The 24,072-nt window shown below is 43.7% G+C and overlaps 1 protein-coding gene across 2 annotated transcripts in view; it reads left to right on the top strand.

The window, feature by feature from the left end:
- Positions 1–24,072, top strand: part of FN1 (fibronectin 1) — a 67,055-nt gene that overhangs the window by 17,477 nt on the left and 25,506 nt on the right. Inside the window, exons 11-25 of one of the 2 annotated variants that reach the window (XM_074968112.1) lie at positions 604–732; positions 2,342–2,485; positions 7,135–7,256; positions 8,710–8,887; positions 9,425–9,601; positions 10,482–10,610; positions 10,737–10,826; positions 11,393–11,587; positions 13,498–13,770; positions 17,057–17,323; positions 18,552–18,646; positions 19,168–19,336; positions 19,856–19,942; positions 20,848–21,039; positions 23,284–23,556. In XM_074968112.1, coding sequence (XP_074824213.1) covers positions 604–732; positions 2,342–2,485; positions 7,135–7,256; positions 8,710–8,887; positions 9,425–9,601; positions 10,482–10,610; positions 10,737–10,826; positions 11,393–11,587; positions 13,498–13,770; positions 17,057–17,323; positions 18,552–18,646; positions 19,168–19,336; positions 19,856–19,942; positions 20,848–21,039; positions 23,284–23,556 — 2,520 coding nt within the window. The remainder of the gene's footprint in view (positions 1–603; positions 733–2,341; positions 2,486–7,134; positions 7,257–8,709; positions 8,888–9,424; positions 9,602–10,481; positions 10,611–10,736; positions 10,827–11,392; positions 11,588–13,497; positions 13,771–17,056; positions 17,324–18,551; positions 18,647–19,167; positions 19,337–19,855; positions 19,943–20,847; positions 21,040–23,283; positions 23,557–24,072) is intronic. The other variant, XM_074968113.1, reaches the window with a different exon arrangement.

The raw sequence follows: 24,072 nt of genomic DNA, 5'->3' as shown, positions 1-24,072 counted from the left end.
GGGCGTATAATACATCAGTTCCTCTCTTAGGGTTACAACAAAGTGTCATCAAGATACCAAGCAAAAAAAAGTGCAGAGAACATTTTGGGCTGCATTGTGATACCCTTGCTCACACCGAGTAGTATTTTACTTCCACTGAAATCAGTAAGGAGTAACGTGCTGCTCAGCTCGTGTAAGAATATCACAATCTAGCCCTTTATAAGCAAACCCAGTGATTTTTTTAATATGTCATTTTAGTTGCTGTTTCACGTGCTGTAATCAACATGCCACGGGAACCCCATTTGAATAAGGCTAAATACTTTGGGCCTGGATCCTGCAAACCTCCTTCCTACAAGCGTCCCTTAGCCACACAAGTAGTCCCCTTGATATCAATGCTGACAAGTGGACACAGGGGATCATAGTGTCTAATCCTATCCTGGGAAGATCACACTTATCTCTGACAGATACCTGAGGGGCTGTCTCTCTTTTCTAGAGCTTTTTGTGGCAATAAGTCTCATTGCACTGATGGGGAGGGGGAAGAATATGTTCCACAGAAGAAGTATTCTGTAACTTCTTTTATTTAAAGCAATCGTTGAGGGAAGTATTCTGTTTTCTCTCAAACAGATCAGTGTATTGTCGATGGCATCACCTATGATGTTAACCAGACATTCCACAAGCGTCATGAAGAAGGACACATGCTGAACTGCACATGCTTTGGCCAGGGTCGTGGGAGATGGAAATGTGATCCTGTCGGTAGGTTAATTCCCAGCTGCTCCGCTCGCCAAGGCCAGGTCGTAGCTACGCAATAACAAGGAAATGTGTGATAGGGCGGGTGGGTGAATTTGGGCCAGATCTTTGGACAGAATCTGCCCTCAATCACACTAGGAGAAAACTGGAGTGACTGTGACTTCAGAGGAGTTGCAGCGCAGTGAGTGAGAGCAGAATTTGACTTAACTCAGGTTATCTGACATGTCATGGGAGAAGCTGATAATATCTGCAATAACCATAGGTAGTGGCAACTTTACTCCTTACTGATTCCTCCCGTGGAGTATTCCTACACTATAACACACTCTAGCTTCAGTAGCTGCCAATGTTACGGGGTAACAGATCATTTTTAGCAACCCATTTGACGGAACTCTGACAAATAAGGCGTTCAGCAGGGACCTCCGATTTCGTGCAATCAGCTGTTGTGTGGAGCAAGCCAGTAATGCTAAACCCTACCTTCTAAATTGTTCTTTTTTCTCCGCTTTGCCGAAATCTTCTGGTCTCTTGACTGAACTGAAAAGCATGGAAGATTGCACCAGCAAATATTATCTTACTGTGAACGAAACTTATTTTATTTGGCTGCTTATTATACTGGGCAGCCAAACAAAAAGAAAGCAGGCCAATGCTAAGAGTGCGAGTGCTAATAGCATGTCAGAGTTTAGCTAAAACCATCATAGTTCTGTACTAGAATGAGGAGATTTCTACTTTTCTGACCAAAAAAACAAACTCTGATTTGATGATAAGACTTAGTTGTTTGATCTGCGATTACCAACCCCAAGAGAACTTTAACATGTTTTCTTTGGCAACAGTTCAGAAAGCACTAGTGGTTAAATTCTGCTTTATTTATCGTATGTCTGCCCAGATTTACTGGAGATCAGATAGTAAAGGTCTTGCAAATTGCTCCTTTGAAAGAAGGAAATAAATTTGTTTTAAAATGAGTTGGAAAATATCAACAAAGCTGCTGTCTGTTGAATCTTGTCATTGATTTCCCCAAACCTAGTCCCCATTCTCCCAAAGGGAGTATACAGTTAATGCTCACTGCAGTCCATCAGTAAGACTCTTACTGAGCCGGTTTCAGATATGAGTTATGCTCACCTATGTCTGGAATCAGTGTGTTGAAGTGAATGGTGTTGCTGTAGAGTTTACACCTGAGTTTTGCCATTGACTTCATGGGAACAAGATTGAGCCTTGAAGGAGAGAAGAACAGGTGCAGTGGCTGAAGCCGAACCAGGCTGTAAAATATCTGCTGCCCAGCTCCTTGTGGAAGAGAAACTCCCATTGACTCTAGGGGGAGGCAGGACTGCAGGATCAGAGCCTGTCCTTGGCATGCTGTCATTGTCCAAAACATACCCCAGCTGAATTAACATCCAAACCTCTGACTTGCTGTTGCAGTAGTAAATCTAGGGTCTGGATGAGTTTCCATGTACCCTAGTTTTGAAGTTAGACTTCTGTTGCCCCTTTGAGTAATGCTTGGAGGAACACTATTTGCAGTGTGTTTTTCCTCTTCTCCTGTATGTTGATCCAACATTTTGATTTTGGTTTTTTGGTCGTTTAAGTCAACATTTGACCCTTACCTGTACCTGTTTCGTGCCTTCAGACCAGTGCCAGGATTCAGAATCCCGGACCTTTTATCAAATTGGGGATTCGTGGGAGAAGTATGTTCATGGTGTTAGATACCAGTGCTATTGCTACGGCCGGGGTATTGGAGAGTGGCATTGTCAACCTCTGCAGACCTATCCAGGTAAGAATCCTAAAGAGTAAACACATTCTCCTGACTAGCTCTGTTTTAGTGTGCTAGGATGGGGTTGGCCACATGAGCGGAGCACAGGGTAAATACCCAGCCTGCTTCCTCTGCTGATCTCCTCAATCTGCATGTCCTTTCGTATCCTTGTCAACGTCAAATAAGGTTAGGTGGTTTTCCCTATATATAACGAGCAAGTAAGGGTTTGAATTCTCTAGGTTCTTTTGCCTGTGGATGGTTTGCAGTTGTTCAGCTCACAACATGATAGGAAATTCCTGTTGGTTTTCTTCAGCAGCAGGACTGTTTCCACCTGAAGGCGGACACAAGAAAGTGTCAGGCTTACAAGTAGAGGGCCAGAGACTGATCACCATGAAAATCTGGAGCCATTCCATTGGCTTCACTGGGGTTACTCTAGAATCTAGATTCACACTAGAATCTGGCCCATTGTGGTTTTATTTCCACTTTGGTGTTTCACTGAAATGATAGCTTTGCAATCTATCTACTATCTATATATTGCTTGAAGAATCTATATTCTTACCCAACCCACCGGCTGAAGCAAAATGCACCATGGCAGGAAATGCCTTCCATGGTCAGTGCCCTAAGCAAAACTTTTGAACTCTCCTTTGCCCAATCAATTCCAGGAAATATTCAGAGGCAGGTCAATGTCTCTGTTTGCTGGTTTGTTCTTCCGTAGTTCCATGAACATAACGTGATAAGAGCAGCAGTTGCACCAACTCTTCTGTTTAAAGTTTGCTTCTCCAACTGGGCCTTAGTTTAAATATTAAAACTTTACAGGCAAACACTCTGACTAAAGGATTTGTAGAAAACCAGTTCCACTCTCAATGTATTGTGTGGTTCACTGGTCCAGACCTTGCTTCCACGTTGGTATAAATATTGAGTAGCTCTGTTAAAACGGACAGAGTAATTTTAGTGCATAACTTCTTCTACATCATGAAGATGATTATTATCAATCCCATTTTGATTATTGGCAGAAAAATTGCAAATAAAAACAAGACTCAGAAAAAGGTAAGTACTCCGTTAACAACCATTGGACCGCTTTGGTATTTTACAGACCTGTGTACTTACTGTCTTATCATACAAATTTCTCTGAGGCAAAACAGCATGCTCTAATAACAGAAGTATGTTGCAGTGAAGATGTAACTGTGTATGAGTGGTGTTTTTAGTTTATATAAATGGAATCCTTGTGAAAACACAGATAAAGCAAAATAATAGGCTTGTGATTTACATACATACGTTGTCTTAAGGAGAATAAAATGAGATCTGTGAGTAGCTGGCAGGTTAGTACTCATAAGTAGAGCTGGTCAGGAGTTTTTTGATGAAATGTTTTTCCATCAGAAAAATGCTTTTTCATCCAAACTGAAGTTTTTCAAGAGAACTGTTAGCTTCGGACAAATTTTTCACTTCAAAAGTTTGGGGGGCGGGAAATAAACCACTTAAAATTGTTGAAGCATTGCCTTTGACATATTTGGAATGAAAAATTCTGGGTTTCTGGTTTGCAATCACGTTTTGTTTTGAAATATAAGCTAATTATAGTAAACAAAGAAAACCCTGATACATTTTTAAAAAAATGTATTGAACTGATCAAAACACCATGTTTTGACTGACAGAAATGGAAATATTTTGTCGCTCTTGAACATTTCTGAGATTTTTTGAATTTTCATCCTAACTGGGGAGTTGCCCTGTGGAGGGTGGGGGGCAGGTAATCACCTGCCTTTCTGCTCACTTATTCCAGCTCCCTGGTGAATCGGCGGTTCTGTACGGCCTGCTCATTCTCCACCCAGTTATGAGGAAGGGGCGAGGCAACACGGCAGCAGCTTTGGCCCCACCCCTACAGGCTCTGGCCATGCTGGTGGCCCATGAAGGGTATAAGTGGGCTCTTTAGATCCCCTTGCATCTTGTATGGCCCTCATTAACCCAGAACCTGAGTGCCTCACAATCCTTAATGATTTATCCTCATGACAGCCCTGTGAGCAAGGAAAGGACGTGAGGCACAAAGAGCCTAAGAGTGCGTCTACAATGCAAAAAAAAACCCCTGCAACCCCACAGCAGTGAGTCTCAGAGCTTGGGTCAGCAGACTTAGCGCGAGCCCCACAAGGCCATCTAGATGTTTGCCCTTGGGCTCTGAGAAACACACCCCATGCCTGGTTTCAGAGCCCGAGCTCCACCCCAAACTTGAATGTCTAAACTGCTATTTTTAGCCCCTCTGCCTGAGTCAGTTGACCCAGGCTCTGAGACTCAGCTCTGTGTGGCTGTGGTTCTTTTTTTGCAGTGTAGACACACCCGAAGTGATTTGCCCAAGGCCAGGCAGGAAATCTGTGGTACAGCAGGGGACTGAATCAGTGTCTCCCAAATCCCAAGCTAGTGCCATACTCTGTGTGACCTTGGCCATATTGCATAGTCTCTTTTTGGGTCAGATCAACAAAGGTACTTAGGTTCCTAACTTCTGTTGATTTCAGTGGAAGATAGAAATCTAAATACGTTTGTGGATCCGGGCCTTTGTGCCTCCAGCCCTACCCATCCTTCCTCTCTCTCTGGACACAGATTGAGGCTCACAATTGAACTCTTATCTGAGAGACAAAACAGGAATTGGATGGTAGAACTAAGGACCGCCAGTGAAGGGAAGAATGGGACACAGCCCTCTGGATTTCTTTGCTGAATTTCTTACTGAGCCTCATTGACGCCTCAGACTTCTAAAACAAACGTCTCACTGAGTTATGTGAAATATGCGCTCCGTTAGACTGGAAACCAAGGCTTCGGACTTTCTTTAGACATGAGAGGGCCTGGAAATGTGCACATGAATCAAATATAAAGTTCCTGAATGTAGATTTGGGGTTAGACAAGCTTTGAAATATTCTCTGGGTGGGTATGGATTTGTTTGGGCTGGAAGTCTTTTTAAGTATATGCAGGTATGTATGTTACGCTGTTATCCAAACAGACCATAAAAGGAAACTTTTTTTTAAAAAAAGGAGGGGGATTTAATGGCTAAAATAACAGATCATCCTGCGGAGTCAGACTGCTCTATGCTGGAGTTCTCTGGGAACTTACGCCTACTGTGTAAGACCATCTGAGTGTTCAATGACCTTTTCAGCATTTATTTGCAAGCTTTTCACAACGTGGTTCAGGGGAGGAGTCGGAGAAAGGAGCATAAACAAGACAAAAAGGTGCTGTGAATTATGAGCTTGATCCAATACCCAGTGGAATTGTGGGTGCCTTTCCATTGGTCTCTAGTGAGCATTGGAGCAAGCCATTAGCATCTTTGGGTCTGATTCAGCAAAGTACTTAAGCACATGCTTAAAGTCAGCGGGACATACGCATGTGCGTAAACGCTTTGCTGCATAGGGATGCACTTAAAATACATGATTAAGTGCTTTTCTGAATCGGGGCCTTTATGAGTTTACAAAAGTGCTCTGTTGCAGGCCTACAACTAAACCTCTGGGCTGTCAGTTGGCTTGTGGGCCTGTGTGTGCAAGTCATGCTTTTCCTCCACGCAGGTGCTTAAGGCAGTCGTTTCAAACGCGGGTTTTAAAATGTGTTGATTCAGAGATGTTGTAAAATGCATAGGGTCTTTTAACTGATGATCTTCAATCATTAGCAGAAAAACTGCCTTTTGCTACAAGATGGAAGAATGTGTCCTTTGAATAAATGTAAAGGAAATTGTTCGAGATCCCCTCCTTTTTTTTTTTTTTTTTTTGACGCCTAGGTCTGGGGTCCTTATCCAAACAATCGTATGATGATATGGGGCTAGTCCCATTGAGAGATGGAGGTGCAACTTCCTGAATAAGAGGTTCACAACCTATCCCTAAACAGCTCCACAAAAATGTGGCTCTTTTATATGGAAACTTATTCTGCCCCTAGTTCTGCTTTTGTTCCAGTACATGTAAGAGATTTCTGAACCTTTTACTGGCGGTGGCCGTATTGTTGACCTTCTCTCCAGCTGGTCAGCATCTAAGATTCTCCAGCATTCTGAAGCACCCTGATTTTACTGGGTTGCCTTGTGCAGCTCTTAGGACATCGATCCTGCCTTGGGACAGACTCTGATTAGCTGTGGAGATCAGTTTTAATTCTGGGAAAGCATTCCATGGACCCCGGCTAGCAAGGTGCTGGACCTACCCAACTCCCATTGGCTTAGGCGTTGAGGATCCTTAGCACCTTGCCAGAGGTCCTTAGCATGACACAGGATGAGACTTTAAGTTAGCAGAGATTTTTTTGCTTTTAAAAATTAACCCAAATTGCAGCGAATGGTAACTGCATTTCACTTATAATAAGCACATGTTGAAAAAGTCCTCTTATTCCCCATGCTCTGTCAAACTATCTGGCTCTGTTTTGCAAGTCTCTTTCCATACCACTTATGACACAAGTCTTCCATCACAGACACAAGTCTTCCATTGTAAGTTTTTCCACACAGCATATGCTAATTCCTATAGAGCAAGATGAGACAGGTGTACCAGAGCATTCGCTATAATGAGTGTTGGAACCTGGGGGATAGAGTGAAAACCTATTTATTTCAAATGTTCATAGTAATATTGGACAAGCAAATGCATTTTGATTAATAAATCTTGGATGCACTGAATAGCAAACTAGAGGGGGAAACTCCCCAATTAAGTTAAAATGGGGAACTTCCCTTTCAGGTGCCACTGGTCCTGTGCAAGTGATTATCACTGAGAGTGCAAGTCATCCCAACTCCCATCCTATCCAGTGGAATGCACCCGAATCCTCTCACATTTCCAAGTATATTCTCCGATGGAAACCGGTAAGTGCTTCCTTCAATCATAATATAAATCATCTGCATTTATAGCTCCTGACATCCATGCATGGCTCTCAAAAGCCAAAAATCAAAACATTTTTGGTTTTGGGCTTTTAACTTTTTTCCCATGAAAACCTGAAAGACGCTAATGAAAACAGAAATTTCCTGATAAAAATTCCCGATTTCTTAAAATTAAAAGAAAAAAAAAAAGGTATTTTTGGGGGGGCGGGAAGGATTGTTTTCATCCAGCACTAGTTGCTAATTCAGTGATCTTTCCCTACTGTAGAGGACACTTGCACTGAGGATTAAAAGTGACAGATATTATCTAAGCATGTACAGTGATCACGGATATTTGTGAGTGAGCATTACTGATCAATGTGCTTATGAATTTATGATCTCAATTGGAATTAGGTGCCTAAGTATCTTTGAGGATCTGGGTCTACAGAGTTAGCAAATATGCTGGAAAATTAGGCAGGTGGAGATTATGTGTGGGATAAATAGTATAAATCCTTGTGAAAGTTTCCTTATTTGGAGGGAACGTTGGCTTTGTACCATGGACATATTACTGGAACAACTGGGATAGATTGTATCACCATAACGAGGAGGCAGAAATGAGCAGGATACAAAGATGTAAACAGCTGGCAGCAGATTAAATAAACACAAGTCATTGCCTTCTGTAAAGTCCGAGCCAAAACTGGTTAGCCACAGCTTGCTGGCTTATTCATATTTAAGAATGATTCATTTTAACCAATGCAAATGAGTCGTCTGACAGTGCCCCAGACAACACTCTTTATAGATGCCTACTCATCCATTAAACATGTTGGTGCATACCCCCTGCTTGGAGTTACGAGAACAATCCAGGCCTGGTCCAAAGCCCCTTGAAGTCCGTCGGAATCTTTCCACTGATTTCGATGGACTTTGGATCAGGTCCTTAATGAAATGGGCTTCAAACACCAGGGGGCCTGACTTTAGCAAGGTGGGGATTTAGTTTAGCACTTCCCGTAGAAATCAAGTGTGGGTCAGAGGGGAAGAATCTTGCTGAGCATTGTTGTCAGAGGGTAGCTCCGTGTGTTACTGGATGATCTCCAAATATTGTACCTCCTGTAGAATTGCTGGCTGACTTTTCTAGCTTCTTGATTGATCGCTGGGTATATATTGCTGCTTAAACCTTTTCAAAGGAGAACCATTAAAATCTCAGGGCATATCCCTAATTTTAACAGGATCGTTATCCAGTATCCCATTATACATTAACCACAGCTAAATGCCTCTGGAGGGCCACAGTGCACTGCTAGCCCCTCCTCCTCCTGAGGACTTTTGTTCATCCTGATATTAGTCCTGCCACAGACATAGGCATCCAGATGCCACCCTGATCGGCTGCCATATAAAAGCGTAATTTGAGATTTCTGCTCTTGGGCTTTGGGGGTCTCTTTCATGGTATTGGATGTCTTTGTTCTCTTAGAAAAATCAGAGAGTGGCGTGGAAAGAAGCCACCATCCCAGGTCACTTGAACTCCCACACTATCTCGGGCCTGAAACCTGGGGTGTTGTATGAAGGGCAGCTCATCAGCGTGCAGCAATATGGACACAGAGAGGTCACACGCTTTGATTTTACCACCACTAGTACTACACCTATTTCTAGTAAGTAACCGTATGAAACCGTATTTCCATACAGCTGCTTTCCATAGAACCATAGAATACCACAGTTGGAAGGGACCTCAGGAGGTCATCTAGTCCAACCTCCTGCTCAAAGCAGGACCAATCCCCAATTTTTGCCCCAAATGGCCCCCTCAAGGATTGAACTCACAACCCTGGGTTTAGCAGGCCAATGCTCAAACCACTGAGCTATCCCTCCCCCCTTCCTACACTTTACTTCCTTGTCCGATCGTTTCCTAAGTTATTTGTTTCCTGTTAAAAATTCAGCTGCATCCTCTGTGGATATTATAATAGACTGGTTTTTTTTTTTTTGCTTATTTGCCACACTGTGTACTTGCCTTTTTAGAAAGGTAATAGGTACGCCTAGATCCTAGCTGGCATAAATCGACAGAGCTCCGCTGAAGACGATGGACCCATGTCAGTTAACCCCAGCTGAGGAGCTGTCCCTTCATTTCTTTTGGGTTGGCATTTGTTAATTCAAGTAATACTTTCTGACATCTCTGCATCTGTTTTCCTTTGCAGGCAACACCCTTTCAGGAGAGACAACTCCACTTTCTCCTGTGGTTGCTACCTCTGAATCGGTCACAGAAATTACAGCAAGTAGTTTTGTAGTCTCCTGGGTTTCCGCCTCTGACACTGTCTCAGGATTCCGCGTTGAGTATGAACTTAGCGAGGAGGGGGATGAGCCGCAGTATCTTGGTAAGGCAGATGTTTGAACCTGTTTGGCCGGGGTAGATTAGTGTAGCTCCATGGTGGGGAGTTGCTTCTCCTACTCTTCTATCCGTGTGAATTCTTAGAACCATCCTTTTTTTCAAGATCTGACTAACTCTTGTTTAATATTTTTTTCCATTGAGATCTCCACATTCTGGAATATCAGCATATTCGACTGGCTGGGAAGGATGGGCTGGGGGTTAAAGCACTGGGCTGCGATTCAGGAGATCTCGGTTTCATCCCTCTCTCTGCCATAGAGGCTCTGTGTGACCATGGGCTGGTCAACTTTAGTCTTTCCGTTTCTCAGTTCTCTCTCTAAAGCGGGGATGGTAATATTTCACAGGGGCATTATGAGGATAGTGCTTAAACACTACCAGGAGTTGTGCTCCGGAAAAGACTCTGAGGGAACGGACGACATTCTCTGATTGATTTTCCATTCAGCTGCTGCCCCCTCTGAATGTTTAACATGAATTATGCATAAACCACCCAGATAATTCTTCAAACCCTCCCTGACAACTAGCAAATCAGGGTGCGAATTGGTGTCAAATCGGTGCTGGACTCATAGCAGCGGCTAAAGTCAGGCAGAGTGCAATTGGCTACTGGGCAAACCTGCCACTGCACCTTACGGCTGACCTGGTCTCCCCTGGCTAGTCCGTGCCCCGACCTTCTTCTAAGTAGCCTGCCAGTTGTTGAGAACTGTCCTAGACTCTGGGGCTTTGTGATGGGACTAGAGAGCAGGCTCAGACCAAGCAAATGTTATCACAAGAAAATTGTGAGTCGACAGAACCACCCCAGAGTTTTTGGTTGGTTTGTTTGGTGAGAAAAAAGCAACATTGCTAAGTCTTTTCTATTTTCTTTTTTTGCAAAGATCTCCCGAGCACAGCCACCTCTGTTAACATCCCGGACTTGCTACCTGGACGTAAGTACATCATCAACGTCTATCAGATCTCAGAAGAAGGAGAACAGAATCTGATCCTGTCTACTTCCCAGACAACAGGTACATGTTGGGATGTGCTGCTTGGCTTTGGAAGTCTCTATTCTGTGGATTGTTCTCAGATGTTCTGACATGTCTTGGCATCACTTGCTTTTCTCATCTGTTATTCCCTTCACCTCTTTTAAACAGCACCTGATGCACCTCCCAAACATAACGTGGATAAAGTTGATGACACTTCAATAGTCGTTAGCTGGAGCAGACCACAAGCTCCCATCACAGGTCTGCCTCATTTACATGTAACTATTTTAAACTGTTGAGGGAATGTTTGCAAAACCTGACATTCAGAAGAGAGGAACATACAAAGCGCCACAGAGCAGATGAGCAATTCTGTCCACCCTGGGACGCCACATGGAAAGTAGAAAGAAAAGGAGTACTTGTGGCACCTTAGAGACTAACCAATTTATTTGAGCATGAGCTTTCGTGAGCTACAGCTCGAGTACAAGATGCCCCTTGCAGGCAGGCTGCAAGGAGCCTGTTTCATTCCTGATGGGTTTTCCAGTTTGAACCCTGGTTTGAAGCCTAGTTCAGTGGGCTGGGTGCCAACTGATTCTGCAGGTTCACTTGCAGATCCAGGTTTGACTAACCACAACCCCACTATCCTCTGCACCCATGGCCTCTGTCTGCCCCCACGTCATCCCCATAACAAACCTGGGACGCATATTCTTAAAAGTTCAGGGGTGTTTTTTGGATCCCTGGGGGAAAATGTGTTCATATCTTATTTTTACAGTTCCTTGTGCTGGTGGTAGTGATTGTGTCTGGTGATCATGTCTGTTTTGTCACATTAGGCTACCGAATTGTCTATACCCCATCAGTGGAAGGTAGTAGCACAGAGCTCAACTTGCCCGACACCGCTACCTCTGTGACCCTCAGTGACTTAATGCCTGGAGTTCAGTATAACATCACCATCTATGCAGTGGAAGAAAATCAAGAGAGTACTCCCGTCTTTATCCAGCAGGAAACCACGGGCATCCCATCCAAAGGTAATAGCCAGCATGCTTCCTGGGATATTGTTCATTCCAAAGCAATTCGTCAGACACAGCAGGGCCAAATGAAAAGAAATATGCAGTCTCTGGAGTCCTGCTTCAGCTATAAGTGGACCACCAGCAAGGGGCATACAATCAACAGTGTCCTTTACCAGAAACCTCACCAATGTTTAGCTCATGTACAAGCTTTAAACATTGACATATTAAAGTCAAATGCGGTTTTCTGCTAATCAGAGATGACCACTTTGGGATCACTTGTTTTCATTAGCAGAGACTTAATACTTATTTAGGCCACATCCACACTACAAAATTATGTCGACTTAGCTTACATCAGCATACAACCCCCACGGCTATTAAATCACTTGTGTGTGTGCCCGCCTTGTGTCGGTGGTGCACGTCCTCACTAGGAGCGCTCGTATTGATTGTATCGTCAGCGTGGGACGTTGTGGGATGGCTCCCGAAAGCCAGGAAGTGTCGACGTAAGGAACGCAGTGTCTACACTGACACTGCGTGGATCTAATTACATCAGCCATGACTCTGTGGTGCTTGGGGAGATTGCAGTACTAAATTGGCGCAGAGAGGAACTTGGCGTCAATGGGAGCCAAACTGAAGTGAAGACACTTACACAGCGAAGTCGACGCAGGACTACTTACACAGAGCTCATCTTTTTGTTCTGAGTTTGTACAGCACCTAGTACAGCGGGATCCATAACTAGGACTCCTAGGTGCTTACTGCAGTACAAAGAATAAATAATATTAATACCTAGCAGTAGGATGACAGGCCAGTCAAAAGGCTGATCCCTGTTGTCAGACCATGTCTAGGCAAAGGGAAAATCTCAACAGATTTTTCTAAGTCGTCATAAAGATTCTCGTGCGAGATCATGTTACCAGTATTGAAAAGGTATCTTGTTGCCATGATACTTCAGATGTCTAGGGTTTGGTACCCTGATCCATATTTAAACACCTGAATAATTAACCAGATTTTTTTCAGGTACTGAGCCCCTGCTGAAGTCATTAGGAGTGGAAATTGCTCAGCACTTAGGGATTTGGGAGCTTAACTGTAGGCACCGAAGTTTGAAACAAAATTGCCCTTGATGTAAAAAAAAGGAATCAATTAGGCTGTATAACAGAACCAAAAAGAAATGTTCTGAAAGAATTAGGGCTGGTGTGGTGAGAGTGGAATCGGATGTTCTTGTGATGAGAACAATGCCAGGAATGAACTAGGTAGGCCCAGTGATTTTATGATTTGTCATTCATATAGTCTGAGAATTATCGATGTTTGTATTGGTTAACCATAAGGCATCGTGTGACTCATTTGCACAAGTAATCAGAAACCTCAGTTGAATATAAGACTCCACAACGGCTCGGATACTGCACCATTGAAGCCAGTGGGAGTTTTACCGCTGACTTCAGTGAGGCTGGGGTCACGCCCTGTAGTTGTTTAATTATAAAGGTATTGGATTTAAAATTAATGTATAGACTCTCCAATCATTCATTAAAGCCTTTTTCTTCTTAATTAGCAAAATAGCTTCTTGTTTCCAGTGATGGGTTTTTTGTTGTTGTTTTTCTCAAACTTGTGGCTCTATACAGAGTTGACATTCTGCTGTTACGTGCATTTGCTTTTTCAGTTTTAATTTTGTGCCAACAAAATAATCGTGTGTAAATCTTAGACTAAAATCTTCTAAGCCACCCAGTGTAATTTCAGATGTATAGTAGACTCAGGTATTTTCGTAAAATCATTTCTTAAGATAGGGCTTATTTGACAGTTTCTGGTCTCAGTCAAACGTCTAAGAGTTTAGTTATTCAGTGAGAACTCACTTCTTCCTTGTTCCGTACCTTATTCCTGGAGTCACCTTTACCATTCTGTAAGGAATCCTTCTGTCTTACTGAATGTTTCTCTTCTGTCAGATGATGTTCCTTCACCCAAGGAGCTACAGTTTGTGGAAGTCACCGATGTCAAAATCACCATCATATGGACCCCACCATCGAGCACGGTGTCTGGCTATCGGGTGGAAGTCCTCCCGGTTAACCGCCCAGGTGTACAAGGACAGAAACTGCCTACTACCAGGAATTACTTTGCTGAGGTCACTGACCTTTTACCTGGAACGACCTATCTCTTCAAGGTCTTTGCAGTGCTCCAGGGCCGGGAGAGCAAGCCATTGACTGGAGAGCAAACGACTAGTAAGTGTCTTTCCTTGATGCTTTTTTTATGGACTTGGAAGTGACTCTTTCCCCTCCTTTAGAGTAACATGTAAATACATCACTTAAAGTGAAACAGTTCGTTCTAGCCATGCAGCACCCAATAAGCAAAATGATGGGGCTGAGAATTCAGCTGATCACGCAATGATCTCCTTAATAGATGTATTCTCTTCCAGTGCTTTCTGATAGGGGTTTAACTCTCAGGGTGTTTGGAAACAATTTAATGTGGCTGGAGTTCTCTCTCTTTCTTTTTTTCTTTTTTAATTGATTGAGAAGGTATGTGCCCTTCTGGCTCATTGCTAGCAAAGGTCTGAGGCTGTGACTTTTCAAAGGCACCTAAGGGTGAATTTCAATGGGATTTGGGAGCCTAGCTTGCTTAGACTGCCTTTGTACGTCCCAGTCTAAATGCTGATTGCTGCACGCTTGGCTTTCATTGACTGCCACAGGAGCTGTGCGTGTATCTCTAAGAACAGGAATCGGCGCATAGTTAAAGTGACAATACATCCCAATGTTACCATGTCAGTCCTGGTTCATGATATGATGTCCTGCTACTCCTTTCAGGAGGCATGAATTGCCTCATCAATCAAAATGTTGGGGGTACAAAACGTTTATTCAAGACCTCTGGCTCCCCTCCTAGAAGGTGTTTTTACAGCCCTGTTTCACTGTTGTCACACAGAGCTTTGTTCAAAGTCCACTGAAGTCTGTGGACGTTTTTTGCATTGATTTCAATGGGACTTTGGATCAGGCCCATAGGGAGTGCGTGTTTCCCACTAATCATTGGTCAAGGTCAAAGCCTCTCATGATTTTGTCAGTGACGACAGTACAGTATCAGTGGCCCAGTCAGTGCATTGCAAAACCCCTCCTCTGGCTCCTCGGTGTGAGGAGAAGGGGACTTCCTGGCAGTCCCTCTGTCCCTTGCTTCCCACAACCATAGAGAGGCTGGAAGCAAGCAACTGAAGGATGCAAAGAAAAGAGGTGAAGCTCCGCATCTCTTTGATTTCCCCATCTGTAAAATGGATATAATGATACTGACCTCCTTTGTAAAGTGCTTTGAGATCTACTGATGACAAGCGCTGTGTAACAGCTGGGTATGGCTATTGAAGTGTTTTCCCAACCCAAGGGAAGCCGATCGAAGAAAGTCAGAATGTGGCTCTTGTGAGTATTTCACAACCCTGAAAGAGTGGCCACAACAGTGTCCCAGTTTTTGATCCTGAAGTTCCACACAGGGCCAGGCTTTCAAAAGGGCTCAGCTCTCATTGATCTCATATTCTGAACGGTTGTTCTCACTATTGAAAGTCTGGCCCAGAGTGTCTAAAAGAGAGAGAAGCAAAAGACGTTTTGATCTTATTTCATTTCCTCAGAATGAATAAGTTTAGGTGCCCGGACATTTTCAAAAGCATCTACATGACTTAGGAGCACAAATCCCATTGAAAACCCTTTTTGAAAATCCCAACCTGAATTTCCTTCGCTGTTTACCAAAAAAAAAACCTCAAGTGGCCAGATTTTCCCCCAGAGCTCAGCTCCCATTGAGACCTAAAATTTCCAGTGTTTGTTCTCATTGGGGTTTGCCGGGTGCATAGCGCTTCTGAAAATCTGCCCACTTCATGTAGGTGCCTAAATGGGAGCTGAGCTCTTTTGCAAAACTGGCCCCAAATGTTTGTTTGGAATGTGAAGCTGAGCCTAGCCATTTGAATAGGCCTGCATAGACCTTGTAACACACATCTGGAATTGTTTTCCATAGACTGTGATCATCCACTTAACTGCTTTGTCTTAACCACATTGGTAAAAGTATTCAGATGCATTGTGTCCTGTGATTGAAAGTCCTGGGAAAACGAAATCAATCAGGTTGCCCAAGAAAAACTCTCCAGCAAAAGTCTTCCCATGGTGCAAACTTGCTTCTCCCTTTGTCCTTCCGTTAAACAGTGGCCTACAAATAAGCTATGATCGTGTGTGCTTTTTTAATCTGTTTTGCATGGGTGGAAGAAGTGATAAAAGCCTAATACAGCTGACCAGTCAAATTCTGTACCGGTATAGGTCTACATGTGAGAGAGAGATACAACACTATCATTTTGTGTGCAGAACAAGCCCAAGTGTCAGTAGAGCTTCAGATCTTCTAAATCGCTGGTTCTCAATGTGGGGATCATTAACAGGCTTGAGGAGGGTCGCAATAACTCTCCCTTTCTTTATGACCATCCTTCTTTTCTTTATAGACAGGGGTGGGGAAGAGTTATTTTTTTCCTCCCCAAAAAATTTTTGATAAATATTAAAACACTGAGTGTATGTCTATACTACCCGCTGATTGGTGGGCAGCGATCGATCCAGCAGGGGTCCATTTATCGTGTCTAGTCTAGTCGCGATAAATCGACCCCCGAGCGCTCTCCCACCGACTCCTGTACTCCACCGCCACGAGAGGCGCAGGTAGAGTCAACGGGGGAGCGGCAGCAGTCGACTCACCGCAGTGAAGACACCGCGGTGAGTAGGTCTAAATACGTCGACTTCAACTACGTTCTTCACGTAGCTGAAGTTGCGTAACTTAGATCGATCCCCCACGCCAGTGTAGACCAGGCCTGAGAACCCAAAAACTGACTCTTTTTTTTTTTGGAGGGGTAGGTTCCATTAACCATTTTTTTTCACAAATTTACATTTAGTCAAAAAACTATGTTCCATTTTAAAAAAATGTGTAGATGGAACATTTTTTTGACTGGTGCTAGCTGCAACATGGGATTGTGGCATGGAAAAGTTGAAAACTACTGCACTAAGCAACATAGGGCCAGCTTTTTAAAGGTATTCAGATGCCTAACTCCCATTGGGCTTGCTTTTTCCCAGGACCTTTCCTGGACCTTAATTCCTATAAGTAAGCATTTTGTCAGGGGTTAACAGCTCTGCTGCATTCGTTTTGGTCTGGATCCAGCACACCACCTAAGTATGTACATAACCTTAAGCACATACTTAAAGGCCCTGACATAGCAAAGCACCTAAGGATAAAAAGAATGCCAGTATGGAGACATAGGAAACATTCCAAAAACCTTGTATAATTCATATAGGAGAGACAAGCCTGCACAGGGTTATTTTACAGCATAGTCCCCCGCTTGACTATTTTAGGTTAACGTATTCCTCCCCAGAAATGTGGTGGTGTTTTTTAATTAAAATTGGTGCATATGTTTTGGTATTTTTAAAAAATGACACCCAAGATTTTTCAAAAGAAAGCCTAACTTTAGGCTTAAACCCATGGAAGAACTGTTAATTCACACGTTGCGTTTTCTTCTAGAACTTGATGCTCCCACCAACCTAAGGTTTGACAACGTTACTGAGTCTGCAGTGTTAGTGACCTGGACTCCACCGCGTGCTCCGATCACAGGATACCAACTGACTGCAGGTCCCACAAGAGGAGGCCAACAAAAGCAGTACAACGTGGGGCCATCTGCCACCAAATACACACTGAGGAACCTGCAGCCTGGGTCCGAGTACACTGTCTACCTTGTGGCGGTGAAAGGCAACCAGCAAAGCAGCAGAGAAACTGCAATCTTCACTACTTGTAAGCATGATGGGTGCTTATTCATTTACCAATGACACTGTCATCTTCAAATACGTAGACTGCATTTGAAACCGGCCCCTCTAACTCGTCTTTCAAAATAAGTCCTTTGAAATAATATTTGACTGGAGCTACTCGGGAAATGGTTTTCCCCCCATACTCCATAAGAAATTTAGGCAAAAACCAAAAAATGTTTCATTTCAATGAGAAATTTCTGATGAAATGTTCCAGCTTTTTGTTGAAAAACAAATCTAAAGCTGAAGATTTCCAAAGTGTCAGCTGTCGGCAACCCCAAACACCAGCACATTTCAGGCAAGCATACGTTTTTAGTTTCACCGAATGTATTTTGATTGTTAGTTGGATTTTCAAATTTTGCGGCGAAAACCCAGGAAAAAAAAATCATTAAAAGCTGACATTTCCCATGGAACTGTGCATTTTGATGAAAGCCATTTTTCCTCAAAAAACATTTTCAGACAGTTCTGTGTTTGAGCCTTTCTGGTGTGTTAGCTAGTCATCGTTGAAGAGAATGAGTAGTGGATAAAAGGGCTGTTTCTTCCCAAAGATTTTAGGGTTATGATGAGTTCGTTAAGAACCACTGCATGCTTGTAGAAAGAATAGATAGATTTTGCGATTCAAATAATGATGAAGCTGTGTTATAAACCAACAAAAATCAAAACCTCTCATCGATAAGGCTGATAACCACATCCTTTGTTCAACGGAGTGTGTGGGTTTTATACCAGTGTGAAGTTAAAACCAAGCGTCCACATTTATCCCTGCTGTAATATTATTGACTTCAGTAGAGTTACACCAGAGATGCACTTGGCCCATAGTGTCTGCCTTAGTGGTGAGGACACTGTGTGGGTGAGATAAAGAAAGCTATTGCCTTTCACATCTACTTGACTGGACTGAGTCCATTCCAGGTTAGGAATGTGTTGTGTAATCGTATACTTTTTTAAATTGAATTGACAGTATTTTAAAGAATAAAATGCAAAATCTCAGGCAAAGCTTTTTCTGTACTAAGTCTGTGAATATATGCTAGGATCAACCAAATTATGAACCCTGAAAACAAATATTGTAAATGGTAACAAACATTGACACCCCTTCCTTCCCCCCCTACCCCCCCTCCGCTTTGCCCCTAAACATCACAAAGGGCTACCCACAGAGTTACAGATTTCTGTAACTCTCTGGGTAGCGCTGAGTTTGAACTCCGTTTTTTCTGTTCCTTTCACAGTGCAGCCCATGGGCTCCATCCCTCCCTATAACACAGAAGTGACAGAAACTTCTATTGTTGTTACCTGGACACCTGCGCCAAGGATTGGTTTCAAGGTATTTTCCCACTGAAGCCTTTGGATCTGTTTTGCTCTCTATTGCTTAATTCCATTCGTTGTCATCCAGATCGGACCAGTTAAGAACGAATGGCCATAGACGATGGTTTGGGGAAAGAAGGGTAGTGACAAATATGGAAGCACTGAGTACAGCAGGGCAGTGCCTTGTGTTCTTAATCTGAAGTGACTATTCAGGGGTTAACATTTAAGCAAAGGAGGTGATGCTCACACATGCCTGACTTCTGTGGGCTTTGGATCAGGCCCATATTTGGGGCCTCGAGAAGATCGTCCGTCACGTGGCACCAGGAGGTTGCACTGTCCCATTCTGCTGCATGATGCTGTGTTCCTTGAGGCTTACCCGCCTACAGGGCTATCCATGCCCTCTGTGTTCCAGCATAGGCTAACCTCCCCACAACAAATCAGCTAATCACTTTGGAGGATGTGTCAAGTGTGCTTACAGGCACCTCGATGGCTCATATGGGAGGCTGGAATGCAACCTTCCCCCTTTCTTCTCCTCTACAGCTGGGTGTGCGACCAAGTCAAGGCGGAGAAGCCCCACGGGAGGTGATTTCTGAGTCTGGTAGCATTGTTATTTCTGGCCTGACGCCCGGAGTGGAGTATGTCTACAGCATTTCAGTCCTGATGGACGGTCAGGACAGAGACACGCCGATCATCAAAAGAGTAACGACACGTATGACACATCTGAATATCCCTTACTAATCTGTAATGCTCTAACTCTACTTTGCTAGGTCGTGGTGTGGTTGAGTGGGTAGGGTACTAGTGGAGGACTCGGGAGGGCTGGATTCTTTTTGCAGCTCTGCCACTGCAGGATAGCCTTGGGCAAGTCTCCTTGCCTCGGTTCTTCCCTATATTTAATGAGAATAATGCTAATGATTTTCCTTTTATAAAGCACTGTAAGATCTGGGCCTGAATTCAGTTGAGCGCCAAAAGAATTATTGTTAGTAGCAGTAGTATTGCTAAACCCCTAAAACAGTGCATGTGTGTGTCATTTTCTCTCTTCTCAGTCTCAAAGGAGTCTGCTCTCCCTTTGAGTCTCAGATGACACTAACATTACTGCATGGGGCAAGTCAGAGTACAGCTCTGAAAAGAAGCTATTTTAGTTATTTCTTAATTTTAAGGGCTTCGGTTGTTTTTGTTTTTCAAATGACTCTTGGGATTGTCAGCTGATCACGCATGTGGTTTCTTGTAGCATTGTCCCCACCGACTAACCTGCATCTGGAGCCTAACCCTGACACTGGAATCTTGACCGTCTCCTGGGATAGAAGCACAAGTCCAGGTAATTACATAGCATCAGAAACGGCTCTGCATTACAAAAGTGTAGATCAAGAATAACTCCACTGATTTACTCCGGAATAACACTAGTGTAACTGACGGCACAGCGATTGTTGTTAACCAGGCACTGATGAAATGTTTAGCTTCCATGTCATCTTTTGGCATATGTTGTTTTCAGTTACATTCAAATATCATCTGATAGAATACAAATGTTCTGCATTCCTGTATGTAAACAGTCTGCAACAGGTCTCTTAAAGCCGTACCTTCCATGTCAAACACTGATATTCCAAAGGATGACTGAGATTGCCTTTCAAGCCAGGTAGGATTTGGGGAGTGAAGACTGCTCCAGTATCCTTGCTAGTTAACATGGAGTCTGAAATAAAGAAAGCAAAAAAGACCAAGAGGGTTTCTGGCAGGAAGGGAAAATGTGGGGTTAGTTCATTGAAGGTGAGTGTGGCATTTTCCAAAGCACCCAACTTTGGCCTAACTCTTCTCCCATTGATGTGGATGGGAGTATTTCCCTTGACTTCAATGGGAACTGGTAGGCCAATGCTGAGTGCCTTTGAAAGCCCCCACCCTGAGCTGAGAGATGTAACGTTTCCTATTTCTTGTCAGTAGAATTTTGGCTTTGGGCAACTCCTAAGAGTGCATTAGAGACTAGTCATGTGTCTCCTGTTAATGCTCATGGGAGCTGTGCAGCTAAAGCCCCCATTGGACACTTCTTTGGAAACGTATCTCAGTGTGTCAATGCAAAACGGACCGCTCTTACGTCGAGCAAGCACTTGCATGCCCAGTTGAGGTTGACAGGGAGCATCTGTTTAATATCATCTGTATTTTCTCTGAGCGATTGTATCCAAGCCTGGTTTAAATAAATCCACCGCATTGATTCCTGTGATCTATGTATTTCAGGCATCACTGGGTACAGAGTTACCACTGTTCCTACCAATGGGCAGCAGGGTTACACCCTGGAGGAAGTGGTTAGTGCAGAGCAGAATTCCTGCATCTTTGAAAATCTGAGCCCTGGCCTGGAGTACAACGTCAGTGTTTATTCTGTCAAGGACAAGAAGGAAAGCATCCCCATCTCTAAAACCATCTCACAAGGTAATGGAAAGATGAGAAGCAGCCTCGGTCACTGTAACAGACCAACCTTGTAAGCAGTCTGGACCTCCCGCTGACTCTGGTGGTGGAGGATTTGCAGGCTTAGACCCTAGCAGCAAGTAGTCACTTGCCCTACGCGCCAGTGCAGGTGAGTAAGGGGCCCCATATACCCCCTTACGCATTGGCAGCCCATCCGCAGGGAAAGAGCTGTCTCTGTGGAACCGGTACACTGCCTCACTTGTACAGGTGGGCTGGTGAATGGGCAGTGCCTTGACTCCACCCCATGGTACCCCAGCCAGCAGACCTGCGTCGGCGAAGAAGGGGAAGCCAGGACGTAATGTAGTAGTGGTAGGAGCTAGCGGCAGATTACTTCGTGGGTATTTCACGATGTACTGGGATGTCTCCACGTAACCCTCCATTTGTAGTCCCAGAATCACAGTTGTATGATAAGCATCTGAATCCCTCAATGATTGGGTGTCAGTTTTGCTTTGTGAAGGTTTTGTTTGGCTTTGTTTCCGCTAAGCCATGAAACAATGCCAGCTCGTGTGTTTGGCAAATGCTTGCCGTTAACCCTGCTTTTCAAATTTCTGTGCTTCACTGAGTTACTGTGCACTCCTGTGGGTATCTACTGTAGCAGCATTGTATCATTAAAGCAACAATGGCTTTAACCCTGTACCATGCTCTAATGGGGGAAAAAAAGCACTAACATGGCATCCTTTGTGTCTTTTTATATTCTTGAAAGGTGATATGGTAAATGCAGCCCATGAGGATAAATAGTTATTTTACAGAAAATGGACATTTTGCTACACTTATTCTGTAAAATTCTTGTTTTTCATAACAGAGCAAGACATCTTTGCTCAGTTATTAAGCAAACCGGCCTATTGTGCCAGTTCTATCTGATATTTCCTTTTTCCAGCTAATTCATAATGATCCTATCACAAGTGTAATAAGCCATATGTCCTTTCTTCCTGAGGGGAGCAGCATCCACAGCTCCCACTGACTTCAGGATTCTGTTCGTAAAGTCCCAGGGCCAGACTTGGAGCTGGCGCAGTTCTGTTGACTTCAAAGGAACCGTGTCCGTTTGTTCCAGCTGAAGAGCTGGTGCCTATAAGTTAAAGGCAAAGCAAAATCCCTGATTTCTGTTGGGTCTCACATTTGGGAAAGAAAAGCTTTGCTGAAGCGGTAGTGTCCATCGGAAAAAATCCCATAGCCTTGTTAACTCTGCAAACATCTGGGATGCATTTAGAAGGTTATTCAAGTGAATCCTAATTCAATGGCTTGATTTGGAGATTGTCAAGTTTGGTTAAGAAACCAAGTCAGTTTCTCTCAGCCACAGGCTGCTCCCAGCATAACATTCAGAGCTGAGTGATGCTATGAGTGTCATATGGAAAACCCATATCCTAGAAAAGCTCATTTTTAACCACTTACAGTTTTTCTAGGCAAGCTTTCTATTGCTCCCAAGTTTGGGGTTTTTGTTTTAGCACCCGTGCTGCAGCTGTATCAGACTTTAAGAATACCAGGCCAGAACCTCAGCTGGTGAAAGTCATCATCGCTTCTGTCCGGCCAATAAAGAGACCCTGCTTTACACCAGCTGCCTTCGTTGACTTAAAATAGAACGACAGCAGTTTTCGCCAGCTCAGGATTGGGCCCACTCCAGTTATTTCAGCATCCCCGGTGGGTTGATGATTTTGTGATCTGAACATTTGAAGCTGGACATAGTAATCTGACTTTTTTTTTTTTAAATTCTCAAGGGTCACTTCTCACTGATCCAGTTTTCTTTTGCTTAAAGATTAACAGGCAAGAGAATTTTTTTTAAAAATGCTAAAATTGGGTATTGTGTCTTTTAAGAGAATCCTTTAAAAAACCACCTCAGGGCCCAATTGTCTCAGCCTTACAGTAAGCTCAGTGGGAGTTAGGACCCTAAACTACTTAGGCTTTTGCACATCCCACCAGATAGAGTCCAGATCTTCAAAGGTGTTTCGGCACCGAACTCCCACTGAAATCCTGCATCCCTGCCAGCTTCTTTCCCTGTGTAATCTGGCCCTCCGTATGTTGCAAGGTGCTATTTCATGTAAAGAAGGGTGGCACAGTTGGGCCCTCAGTAGGAAAATATTGCATATCACCGTCATCACTTGACCGTTTCCTCACTGTTAAGACATGTAACCTGACGAACACTGCCTTATTTTTCCCCCCTCCTCTTTTCTTTTGCCTCTGTATGTCTTTGCTGTTCCCCTTGGCACTCAGTAGAGGTGCCCCAGCTCACTGACCTAAGCTTTGTTGACATAACTGATACAAGCATCGGCCTGAGGTGGACCCCACTAAATGCCTCCACCATTATTGGTTACCGCATCACGGTAGTTGCGGCAGGAGAAAGTGTCCCTATTTTTGAAGATTTTGTGGACTCCTCAGTAGGATACTACACAGTCACAGGCCTGGAGCCGGGCATTGATTACGACATCAGCGTAATCACACTCATTAATGGCGGAGAGAGCGCCCCTACCACTCTGACACAGCAAACGGGTGAATTTTGAAAACTTCCGTGTTTGTGACCTGGATGGTGTTTCATGCTGTCACTAGCTGCTAGGGTGACTGGGGCTTTCTCTGAGAAGAATTGAGCCACTCACTGTGATGCGGGGAGGGAAGGACAAGGACCGGCTTCTGTTTTAAATATAGGATGGGACGGGCTATGCAGTTGGCATTTTTTTAGCCCTGTGCGTGAACTGCATTTTTATATTGCAGATAACTGCAAAGGCAGGGTCTTATTCATGTTGGCTTTTTAGCTTTTCAGGTTTCACTGTTTAAACTGGAGTTATATGATCCCCAAAGTATAATATCCTGAATCACAATCCCCAAAGTGAGATGGGATCCCCCAAAGGGTGGATACAATTCTGGAGACACTCTTTGGTTTAGCCCCTGACACTAAATGACTAAATGGCTAAATGGTCAAGTCATTTGAGCTATTTGTATTTTTTTGGTGGTGGCCCAACTCTTCAATTCTTGCCTTAAAAGATGGAGAAGAAACATCGCTCCCTGAGC

The sequence above is a fragment of the Natator depressus genome, chromosome 11 (genome assembly GCF_965152275.1).
Source record: "Natator depressus isolate rNatDep1 chromosome 11, rNatDep2.hap1, whole genome shotgun sequence".
Taxonomy (NCBI): domain Eukaryota; kingdom Metazoa; phylum Chordata; order Testudines; family Cheloniidae; genus Natator; species Natator depressus.
Note: the sequence above shows the minus strand (reverse complement) of the source record. Positions and strands in the feature narration are given on the sequence as shown.